This window comes from Umbelopsis ramanniana (genome assembly GCF_025399195.1).
Source record: "Umbelopsis ramanniana AG unplaced genomic scaffold K450scaffold_121, whole genome shotgun sequence".
Classification (NCBI taxonomy): Eukaryota; Fungi; Mucoromycota; class Umbelopsidomycetes; order Umbelopsidales; family Umbelopsidaceae; genus Umbelopsis; species Umbelopsis ramanniana.
The window spans coordinates 1-11624 of record NW_026252207.1 but is presented as its reverse complement, the minus strand read 5'-3'; the positions used below and the strand labels follow the sequence as shown (position 1 = coordinate 11624).

At 41.3% G+C, this 11624-nt stretch overlaps 4 protein-coding genes across 4 annotated transcripts; 1 reads left to right on the top strand and 3 right to left on the bottom strand.

Moving 5' to 3' along the window:
- Positions 1–397: 397 nt before the first annotated feature.
- On the bottom strand, positions 398–2287 carry K450DRAFT_263799 (uncharacterized protein). The gene is made up of 5 exons (XM_051592704.1): positions 2154–2287; positions 2028–2068; positions 1889–1956; positions 975–1814; positions 398–896 (listed from the first exon to the last, which is right to left on the bottom strand). The coding sequence occupies exons 1-5, from the start codon at positions 2179–2181 to the stop codon at positions 524–526; spliced, it is 1350 nt and encodes a 449-aa protein (XP_051440010.1). The 5' UTR covers positions 2182–2287; the 3' UTR covers positions 398–523.
- A 145-nt stretch (positions 2288–2432) lies between these two features.
- K450DRAFT_181472 (uncharacterized protein) lies at positions 2433–2831 on the bottom strand (the record flags this gene model as incomplete). The annotated part of the gene is made up of 1 exon (XM_051584369.1): positions 2433–2831. The coding sequence occupies one exon, from the start codon at positions 2829–2831 to the stop codon at positions 2433–2435; it is 399 nt and encodes a 132-aa protein (XP_051440009.1).
- Positions 2832–7370: 4539 nt separating this feature from the next.
- K450DRAFT_263786 (uncharacterized protein) lies at positions 7371–8118 on the bottom strand. The gene is made up of 2 exons (XM_051592703.1): positions 7909–8118; positions 7371–7836 (listed from the first exon to the last, which is right to left on the bottom strand). The coding sequence occupies exons 1-2, from the start codon at positions 8097–8099 to the stop codon at positions 7383–7385; spliced, it is 645 nt and encodes a 214-aa protein (XP_051440008.1). The 5' UTR covers positions 8100–8118; the 3' UTR covers positions 7371–7382.
- A 166-nt stretch (positions 8119–8284) lies between these two features.
- K450DRAFT_263785 (uncharacterized protein) lies at positions 8285–8771 on the top strand. The gene is made up of 2 exons (XM_051592702.1): positions 8285–8373; positions 8439–8771. The coding sequence occupies exon 2, from the start codon at positions 8543–8545 to the stop codon at positions 8708–8710; it is 168 nt and encodes a 55-aa protein (XP_051440007.1). The 5' UTR covers positions 8285–8373; positions 8439–8542; the 3' UTR covers positions 8711–8771.
- Positions 8772–11624: the final 2853 nt, after the last annotated feature.

Here is an 11624-nt window from a genome sequence, read left to right as displayed (position 1 = left end):
CTCGTATCGGTTAACAGACATGGTTCAGGAATGTTACTCAAGACGCTTCAACTTCTAATTTGTGTACCTATATACCGTTTTCGTCACTTTTTCTGATCCAACAGCTTGTTGAGAAAGGCTTTCAAGCTGATCACGTTTCCTGTAACGCCAACAAAACAACGGAGTGTGTCAGGATACCATTTTGAACTGCTTGTGACCCGCAGTACGTTGGACGTCCATATCATGTAAGTGGATAGGATCACTTTGTTCCATAGTATGAACTGCTTTACGATTAAAGAAGTTCCCTTTGCAAATAGCGAGGTGTCCGATACTAGCACAGTGCTAGGGTAAACAGGATCGAAATTTTTTTTTTCTCACTCGAAATAATTCACCGTTCGTTCTTTCTGTAAAAACAAGTCAACATAATTCACAAATATCCAAAGGGTATTTTTATTCTGTTCATTCTTTTTCTTGGCAAAAAGAAAAATGAAAAGGTCAGAGGAAATTCTCATAGTATTGAGTCCTCATAGCAGAAGCGGAGCATTTAGTATTCCTCAACTTCTTCGGCATCGGAGTAGCCAAGGGAGTCAGAACCGACTTCCTCGTAATCCTTCTCAAGAGCAGCCAAATCCTCACGAGCTTCAGAGAATTCACCTTCCTCCATACCTTCACCGACATACCAGTGGACGAAAGCACGCTTGGCATACATGAGATCGAACTTGTGGTCAAGACGAGCCCAGGCTTCGGCAATGGCAGTGGTGTTGGACAACATGCAGACGGCACGGGAGACCTTGGCAACATCACCGTTGGGAACAACGGTGGGAGCTTGGTAGTTGATACCAATCTTGAAACCAGTAGGGCACCAGTCAACGAATTGAATGGTTCTCTTGGTCTTGATGGCAGCAACAGCAGCATTGCTAAAATAAAAATAAAAAATAAAAGCATTCATCAGTCATGGTTATATAGGCAGGGTTCATTTGTCTCTCTCTACTTACGTGTCCTTGGGAACAACATCACCACGGTACAACAAGCAGCAGGCCATGTACTTTCCGTGACGGGGATCGCACTTAACCATCTGGTTGTTGGGCTCGAAGCAAGAGTTGGTGATCTCAGAGACAGACAAGTTCTCGTGACCAGCCTTGGCAGCAGAGATGATAGGAGCATAAGTGACCAAGGGGAAGTGAATTCTGGGGTAAGGGACCAAGTTGGTCTGGAATTCGTTCAAATCGACGTTGAGGGAACCATCAAAACGGAGGGAAGCAGTGATGGAGGAAACAACTTGAGCGATCAAACGGTTCAAGTTGGAGTATGTGGGACGCTCAATATCCAAGTTGCGACGGCAGATATCGTAGATAGCTTCGTTATCAACCATGAAAGCAACATCAGAGTGCTCAAGAGTGGTGTGGGTGGTCAAGATGGAGTTGTAGGGCTCAACGATGGCAGTGGACACCTGAGGAGCGGGGTAGACGGAGAACTCGAGCTTGGACTTCTTGCCATAGTCAACAGACAAACGTTCAAGAAGCAAAGCACCGAAACCGGAACCGGTACCACCACCGAAGGAGTGGAAGACAAGGAAACCTTGAAGACCAGTACAGTTATCAGCGAGTCTGCGGATACGGTCCAAGACAACATCAACGAGCTCCTTGCCAATGGTGTAGTGACCACGAGCGTAGTTGTTAGCAGCATCTTCCTTTCCAGTGATCAATTGCTCAGGGTGGAAAAGTTGACGGTAGGTACCGGTACGGACTTCATCAACGACAGTGGGTTCAAGATCGACGAAGACGGTACGGGGAACGTGCTTTCCGCTGCTGGTCTCAGAGAAGAAAGTATCGAAGCTGAAGAGAAAGGAAGGTTTTAGTCATGGAATACGGGGAAAATGAAGTGACATAAAAGAGCATTTGATAATTACGAGTTATCACCGTTGCCTTCACCTTCAGGGAGATGACCATCAGGGTTGATACCGTGCTCCAAGCAGTACTGTGTCAAGAGGGGAGACGTTTAAAAAACATGAAACAGACGCGTATTTGCTAGGAAATCATTTTACTTACGAGTTCCCAGCAGGCGTTACCGATCTGGACACCAGCTTGACCTGTTAGCCAACAAGATGATTAGCGACGATGTTGTGACATGAGGTCAGATGGAACAAAAAAAAAAAATGGTATGCGAAAACTCACCGACGTGGATGGAAATGACTTCGCGCATTTAGAATAAGTGTGAAAGTTACTTTGTTCAAAGGGGGTTTAAAAGTCGCTAGGTTGCGTTAGGGTTACCAAGGACTGGATGAAAAAGCTCAAAGATTAAAAGTGTCTTTTGGCCGTGGTTGGTTTTTATAGCCTTCCCTTCCCTTTCTTGTGCGCCATACTCGTGGTGACACCGTGACAGCGAATCAGATTCGTTTATTGAGTAAAATGTTAGGAGTCGTTGACTTTACAATACACATATACATATAGCTCCTAACGACCAGTGTAGCGATGAGTCTTGGCCCAGTCTGCATACAACGTCTTTAGCAGCATTTTCTGACTCGTATCGATAGCACTCATGAGCATGTCTCTCTCATGCTCACCACAGATATCTAATAAAGAAAACAATCCTGGTCTAAGCGCAGATTTGAGGGCCGGAAGGGAAATGGTTGATATTGGGTCGGCTTGAACAGACAAGTATTCAGCAATGATGTAAGGCGAGTGCTTGGAGAAAGCCTTTGCCAAATTATGGCTTTTTCCATTAGTTGTATTAGCTGTATTCGTTGCACTTTGATCGCCCAAGCTATCGAGTAAACGTGCATAGCTACGTGCACACATTTCGTTCAAGGGGGCATGATCGGTCAATAATGAAAACGTTTGGTCTTGCAGCATGCGTTTCTTGTTATCCTGTTTTCGTTTACGGGTAGAGATAGCCACTGATGGATGTAAAGATCTAAAACAATGAACCAATGTTTCTAAGATAGCAGTGAACGGCGTAATGACTTGAACAAGCTGCTGCCTTCTGTTCTTCAAAATACCAGAGAGTACTCTGAAGATGCCTTCAAATATATCGTTGGCATCTTGTTTAGTGGTAGCCTGCTTCAGTGCTGTAGGCAAGTTGGGTGATCGCAGTTGCGTTATTCCAGCAATCATAAGAGAAATATCGTAAGATCTCAACCCTATACTTTGATCGTTTGCAATGTCGGCAAAGAGTCTTAAGGATTGCTTCAATACGCCAGGAGATAATGCTTTCTCCATGACATTGGATATCATGATAACGACCGAGGAAATCTGTTCCCGGAAAGGCTTTCTTTGGTCTATAGTAGAAAAGGTGTTAGTGCACATTTCATAGTCTACTTTACTGTGAACTTTCACCATTTCACTCACCAGGGCTGCAGTTATTCATTAGTAGCCACAGGAAATGCAAAACTGTTTCGGTTTTGACAGTGTCTTGTACTGCTTGTGCGTCGGACTGATACTCTAAACCAGACTTTTGCACTATGCAATGGAGCACGTCCACAAATTGCTCTTGTGATAACGTTGGTATCAGGCCACCGAATGCCTTGTCAACTAAGCTTTTGCATTCATCCTCGCCTACTTTCGAAAGGTTAAGACGTAGACTTCCTTTGAGAAACAAACCAAAAAATGTACCTACCATGGCTATGAGCGATCTCATACACATACCACACAAATGCGACCGCTCGTTGAGTAACGTCATTGTTCTGCAGTTCAGGAACAGCAGAGCAAAGAGTGATCGCCATCTCACCGCAAACACCAAGGAGCTTTGCAAGAACCTTCCCTTCAGAAGACTGTTGAGTGGATATGTACATTTGAAGGTACTTTAGGCAAGGTGAGATCACGCTGAGGATAGGGACAAGAAGTTTGCTAATTTGGTCATCTATAATGATAGAGTTTGTGAGCAACTGCATTGCATTGGAATTATCCCATGATAATGTAGGTCTATGTGGTTACCCTTAACATTGATGTTAGCATGATGCTGTCTCAGCAGCTGATGGCTTAGAACTAGAATCGGCGAAAATGAGATCACACACTTGGAGGTGTTCATAAATCTATGGCCAACAGTGTTTTCCGATGTTGGTTTTTTATCGTCCATAAAGGTCAAGATGGTTTGTTTCAAGTTATGGCAGTTGCTGATAACATAACTGTAAAGTTCATCTCGCAGGTCACCAAGGTCTAGTATGATCTGTGTGGCTTCTCGGTTGCTAGATTGAAAGTAACTCTGTTAGTTTTGTTTCTCATCTTATGCAGTGTAGCAATTTCGCACGTACCGTTTAGCTCGAGCCATTCTTTGAGCATTTAAGACTGCCACTAAGGCAATGATAAAGTCTAATTGGACGGGAGCATTGTTACTTGTATTATGCTTCTCTTCCAAAAATATTGATTTCAGTTCACTCTTGCACGAAGATATAGCATCAATGGAAGTCTGGTTGCCGGCGTTTGCGTCTTCAATCAATTTGCTACAGAGAGTATGGGCATTAATATATTGATTCTGGGGCGATCGAAAAGCAGCATACATACCTGAGCAACAGTTTTTCAAGGAGTACCGTCGTTTTTACTACGTTTTGGTACAGTCTATGACCTATGGTATTTGTACCTTCGTCAACATACAAAGATGCTGCAGATCTGATCCACCACTGTAAGAAGGCAGCATCTCCAACCTAAAATGAAAGATTAGCTACTTGATCGCCATCCAGAAGTTACATAATCATCTCGACTTACCAAAAACCCAACCTCTCCACGGTAGCGAATGAGTTTGTAGGCAAATGATCTGCATAAAAGAGCAAGTCTGTTTCTTTCGCAAATATCAGAGCCGTCAATGGAGAACAAGCGCTCGGTCAGAACCATGGTCAATAGAAGATGTTGTCTCTGATACTTGTTGAAGTACTCCATAGGAAACAGGTGAAGCTTTTCGAGTTGAACGAAGAGGTTCAAAACGACACCATTAGAGGACACAGTGTTTGCCTGCTTCATGTTTGAACTTTGAAATAGTGGTAGCGCTTTCTGAACTAAAGGCTGAATGCGGGGGGAACTATCTTGAAGCGCCTCGGCTAAACTGTATAACATTTCGGAATGCTTTGACTCTTTGGCTAGCAAAGCAATGTTGGATGTGAATGCATCAAAAAGAACCTTGAATGTGCATACTGGTTTGGAAATTCGTTAGCAATTAGGTACTGTCTTGATGATAAGCTTGTGCAGAAGCTTGCACAGAAGAGAAATTACCTCTCAGGTTCACCAACTCGTAGAATTCAGCTGATCGCAAAAGAACCATGTTGATACCGTGGACACTGATCTCACCAGGTTTTTGGTCATGAGAATGTATATGGGATACCACGATACGAGTAATATCATTCATATGCTGAGGCGACACCAATGTACTATCAGTTGAAAAAATGTAGAGTTATTAAGTGGAAGCGACTGTAATATAGTCCAAGGACTTCTGCTTACCTGATGGTTGGAAGCCAATCTTCAGTGAGAATTTTCCAACAAGCTGTGCCGGTATTTTCTTGGTTCAAATCCATTATCCTGCCATTCCATGTACTACTAGTAGCAATTTTGGATAGAACAATCGATAGAGCGTCATTGGTTAAGTCCTCAAGAGTGACGGCGGATGGTTTGAGGTTGCTCAACATACAATAGTATACGTATTGGAAAGTGGCATTTATCTAATAGCAAGGTCAGCGTTTTATATACAATGGGCACTGGAGCACTCTTAAATCGACTTACCGAGAAAAGGAATGCGGTCAAAGACATATTGGACGACTGCTTAGAGGACACTGCAGTAATTTGATGAAGATATGATGAAAGTTTGTTCTTGAACTCAGCGTCCAATAAGTTGAAGTATATATCTGAAAATGTATTGAGGAGCGCTTGGTGCAATTGCAGAGCAGGTATTGCCATCCGAATATCATCTCTGGCGTTGTTGATATTCAGTCGTTCCATAATGATGTTGATGGCGACCTGAGACAAACTATCACAAAACGCTAATTTTTGTTGCGGTGTCAAGCGAATTGCGAGCAAAAATTGGCAAAGAAGCTCCAACGCCAGTCGGTGAGAGCGTTGCGAAGACGTATGTTCAGTAGTAGATGTCTTTCTCTTCTTCGACGGTTGCTCAGTAATGGCCGTTTGTGAAATATGATCGATGAAAATTTGGAAGATTGAAAGCGCTTGCGTGGGTGGCACATTGTTATATACACAGGTAGAGAATCTGAAAATGGCATTTCGTCAGTTACCATGTATACATTTGACTCCATGCAGTTTTGGAATGTCACTTACTCATTCAAAAACTCTCTTGAGAACATGGGTTTTCGTAGGAAATACTCTATTTTGTCTTCTCCGTAGGCATTCAAAGCTTCTATAAAGCTTTGGAGATATTCACCAATCTGTCTTGACTTTGCAAACGTATTGAGAATAGCCTTCGCCAGTTCGCAAGATTCCTTTTCTGCAGTTTCTATAGGCTGGAATACAGACATTGTCAGTTCGGGTACGCTGTACATAGCAATCGCATCAGTTGGATCCTTACATCTAACATAAATGGCCATAGGTCAGACATATGTTGCTCAATCAAACTATCGTTGATTTCTAACAGCAAGCAAAGTCCTCGTAATATGGTGCCTTGTCGCTCTGCTCAACGAAAAAACAAAACCATCCGTCAATAAACGCTACTAGCATAGGCATCGCCCAATCCATAATATATATTACCTTTCTCCGCCAAATCTCTAAACAACATATCTGTGACAGCAGAAAGAACTGCATGTTGCTCCTTTGCGACAGTGTCATTAGTCGCATGATAGATGTTCATATCCAACATATTTTGAAGCAAGTTGTTCAAGGATTCCAAGCTGGCGTTCGGACAAGCCGTTGCGTCTATAAGGATATTGTACATCACTTGAAAAAAGCCGAATTCCACAGTACGGTTAACATCCATGGATGATGCATTCTTCAGAACATTCGACATGGTGACTGCATTTCTCTTCTTTCGATATGACTGAACAAACATAGCAAATAGTGGCGACAAGATATACAAAGCTTCACAATCGTTTCAGTTAGTAAATCCATGAACCACATTAATATACGATGCTTAGTGTACGTACCCGCTTCCACATCTTGAGGTTGTTGCGATTGTCGGATGCAATGAGCTAATTCATCAAACAGCTTCTTTACATAGCTCTGATTTTTTGACGCACTATTGTCACTGTTCAGGATCGTCTGCAGTACAGTAGGGTATTCTAAGATGGTATCGGCGTGGAAAAGACCGTTTTGAAATAGTTGATCCAAGGACTTCTTGGCATCAACAAACGCAGGGTCGTCACTTTTTGACACGCCGAAATACACTCGAATGATCGAAGGGAAAGACTTTCCAGTTAAAGTTGAGAATGTCTGCAAGTTTTTTTTTGCGTTAGTACATATGTCTGCAATATGAATTTAGACTTGTAGTAAGTTAAGACCCACCTTTCGTTGATTAGCAGATGTGAGCATATGAGATTCTAAGTTCGGGATGATGATATTTGCAGATCTGATAAGTTCAACCAGAAGTTGATTACTCTCAGAACGATCGATAAGCATTTGACCGTCTATTACTAAGATCAAGTTTTCGAACGTTGTAAAGAGTTGATCCATTGCTGGCCTGTAGGCAAAAGCGAGCGCAGGCTGCGTCAAGAGCTGGAGGCAGTCTTGGATGGAGCGGTAAAGTGATACCACCTTTTGAGCATCCCAACCATTCGTTTCCTGAAAATTTTGAAATGCTGCTGAGAACGATAATATCAATGGCACTCGAATAGTTGGTATGCGGTCGCTGGCTTTCGAGTTCACATAATGTCTAAGAAGGTCGCGCAATAGCTTCCAATATCTTTCGTCCAATTGTGGGTTTTCCTCTTTCCTAAGAAAACGAAAATTCTCGTAAGTCTCTATTTCACTTATAGAACCAATATCGCATGTGTAAAAGTCTTACTTTTTTGTTGGAGGTTTGACTAGCATAGACGACAACCAGTCAAGCAGAAATTCATCCTTGTGTGGAAAGTAAATGGAAGACATTTCCCAGGCGGTCATTGCCGTATCAATTTTTTCTCCACATGACAGACCTGGACCCTTTAAGGCCTTGGCGATGCCCTGTGAAGTTGAAATCTCGGGTTTCAGCAACATGCAGAGTTTCTAGCCTTGAAGAACTGACAATGGTCCAACTCAGCAAAATGGAAAATGTGAGTAAGCCACAAGATGAAAAGCAGTCCTCTCCAATTTAGCTACCTTGATGTCGGTGCTTTAAATACAACTCCCTGTGCCTGATTTTCAGCCTCGAGCTCTGACCCTACGCAAAAGTACATTTCTCAATTTTATCGACATTACAAACAACATTTGCAACCTTGAAGTATAGAATTTATTTTAATAAGGGAGCTGATGTAAACTCCGAGGTGTTAAGGTATATATCTCTAAGTGATCCTTCGGAAGCCATTAATTTAAAGCATGATTGACACATAAGAAAAGGAACTGCAAATATGCTTTACACAAGTATATTTTGATAGGAAACGAATGGCTGCTCAGAAGTAGCTTTGATACTGATAACTATCACTGCCAACACGATATATTTGATGCTAACAAATAACGAAGCAGTGTTAATGCATGCTTGCTTTGGAAAAAATTCGACTATAAATTCTCGGATGAACTATTACTGGTTTCCCAATATAACTGCCTTCAACATAGCGGCCATAGGTATATCTTATCTGCAAGACAACGTTAAAGAAGCTACTGCATCATGACGGAACGCAGATGTCATCGTTCAGAAATATGCTGGCAACCATCCATGACTTTCATTTGGACGTAGATATATCCAACTATTATTGAGGCGTCCTTTTTTCATAGTTCAATTCATTGTACTTCTATTTTCATGGCTTTCCCTTTCATGATCATGGTCATGAAAGAATGATGTGCATGTTTATCCGCTCTTAATAGCATACTTGTCAAATGAACTGTTCACAACAACTCCAATTGCAAGACTTACATTAAAAAGATACGAAATGGCCAGTTCGTATGAGATACACATACTAGGACGAACAGCCGTTTTTCAACTTTGGATGCACGGAATGCGCCGATACGATATACATGTTCGATTGCAAGTTCCGTGGTCGATCGATTGTAATGATCTCATTGGTTTGCTCTTAGAATTATAAATTTATAAAGTTTGCTATGACATGAGGTAATAGCCAAAAGATTCATTGCAATATGACTGACTCCAAGTACTTCCGCATCAAAGCTTAGACTTAAACAGAAGCAACGGAATCTCACTCCCTGCCTTTATGCATTTGACGATATAATATCGGCTAGGCCATCAGATAGCATAGCAAACTGCTTAAACAGTTAATTACCTGGGTCAGCGAAACGATGTGTTCATATGCTATCAATCTTAGAAATCGCGGTGGTTTGAAAAATCATAAATTACAGAAATTTTAGCGACAGTTTTATACTCTCCAATTCGCATATCTCACACATCTAGAACAGACCAGTTAAACTACAATATTACAAGCTCGTGATCGGCTGTCGTTCTTCGCAGAAGTATGAAGACGACTCACAGACAATATCTGAATTTGCCATCAATGGCATTTACCTTCCGAACCTTGAACTACAAAAATTTGCAAATAAGAGACGTAAAGAGAATGGCAAACATCTACATTTCGCATTCAAGATGTGCATGTGAGGAGAAACGAGTTCAACATGGCAACCACTGCGACAGCATTTGACTTTACCTGACCTGCAAAGTACCAACCGTCCAAATACATTTTTCAAATGGATACGCAAAATCGATCGCTCATTGCAACATAGTATATACCGAGGTTGGTGGATCTGTTGCCAATGTTTTCGTCCGCTCCAAAAAATTGCAGAAAAGAAAGGGCGATCCTAACCATTCTAAAAAACTACACAGTTCGCTTCTGGAATGCAATGGGATGCAAGATGTACCTGTGATGCCGACATGCTGGACATCACTCATGAAAATGATTTTTCTCTCCCTGTAAACTTAAATTGCCTCTTACGCTAAAGTCTGCTTGATGACAAAATGAGTTCGTTTTTCCGTTTTTGAGTATATTTGCCGTATACTACTGACAAAACAGAGACAACTATCACCCCTCTAGTTGTCGAATATATATTAGATACAGATGTATGACAAAATATCACCATGGAAACGATTAGATGTATTTCAAGTAGGTTTCAATATGAAGACTCATTTAACCAAACTTCTCTACCATTGCTATCAAAGACTTCTACAACGACATATATTTTGGCTGCTACTATTCCCTCAACCCTGTCATCTAGTAGATGAAACAAAGCATACTTAAAATTATGATCAAAATTTATTCGCAACAGAATTGGAAAAATACTAAAATAAATGGGGCCAGAAAGAAGTGAACTACGAAATATAAATAGACTTGTGAAGAAGGAATGGATCATAAAAGAAGTCTTCGATTTGATTTTCTCTTTTCAACTTTTATACCAATATTAACCGTATTTAGGCTTGGTTTTTGACAGAGGATCGAATGAGTTAGAAGACTTGATGAAGAGCCGCACGACTTTATACCAATATTAACCATATTTTGGCTTGGTATTGTAATGTGGGTTTAGATGATCACTGAGAACGTTTGATAATGAATTGTATGGCTTCATCTCTTCATACCAATTTTAACCGTTTTTTTGGCTTGGTATTAAGATAGTGCCTTTGATATTTGAGAGTGCTTGAGGATGCATGACTTGTATGAATTGTACGACTTCATACCAATATTAACCGGTTTTTTGGCTTGGTATCTTGCCGATGTGTCATTCGCGTCTACCTTGTGATTTAGAGATTTGTTTAGTTATGTGGTAAGCCAAATTGCTTCATATTTAGGTTATAAACTCACTTTATCTGAAACAGCCATACTTGCTTAGGATAACCGTTTTGCTTCTTAATGCACTGAGGTTTGATGTTTGACTTTGAAGTCTGAACTTTGTAGTTTAAGATTTGAGACTTGTGATTTGTCCTTTGTGCCTTTTTTCTTGCTTTGTGCTTTGTGCTTTGCCTTTTGTATTTTGTATTTTGTATTTTGTACTTTGTATTTTGCACTTTGTACTGTGTACGGTGTACTTTGTACTTTGTACTTTGTGCTTTTTACTTTGTACTGTATGATTTGGACTTTGCACTTGATGCTTTGAAATTTGGCACTTTGGATTTTTCACTATTGTAGAGTCAGCTATGGTTGATCCTTTTTATAGCACTAGATATGTTCTCTCTTCCTTCTTCCATGGGTATATGCTGCCAGCAGCTTGTCTAAATTGATGTAAAGCCTGTTAGCATTGCGTTTGCATAGAAATAATCTTTGTAATAAAGACTCACCATTAAGTATTACGTAGTTACTATAAATAAAGATAATTACGACCTCCGAAGCAGAGATCAAGAGTGCACCAGGATATGCACAGAACCAGACAGCAGTCTCGCCAACAAGGAACGGAGGACACCGCAACCAAAGAACAGGAGACACCTACAAACATGGCCAGAAGACGCCGCAACCAAGGTACAGAAGACACCTACAAATATGGCCAGAAGACACCTGCAACCAAGGATCAGTCTCCCAAACCAGCCTACCACCAAGCTTACCTACATCCAAGACACTGCAGCCTCCGATTAAGCCTGCATAGCATCAAGCC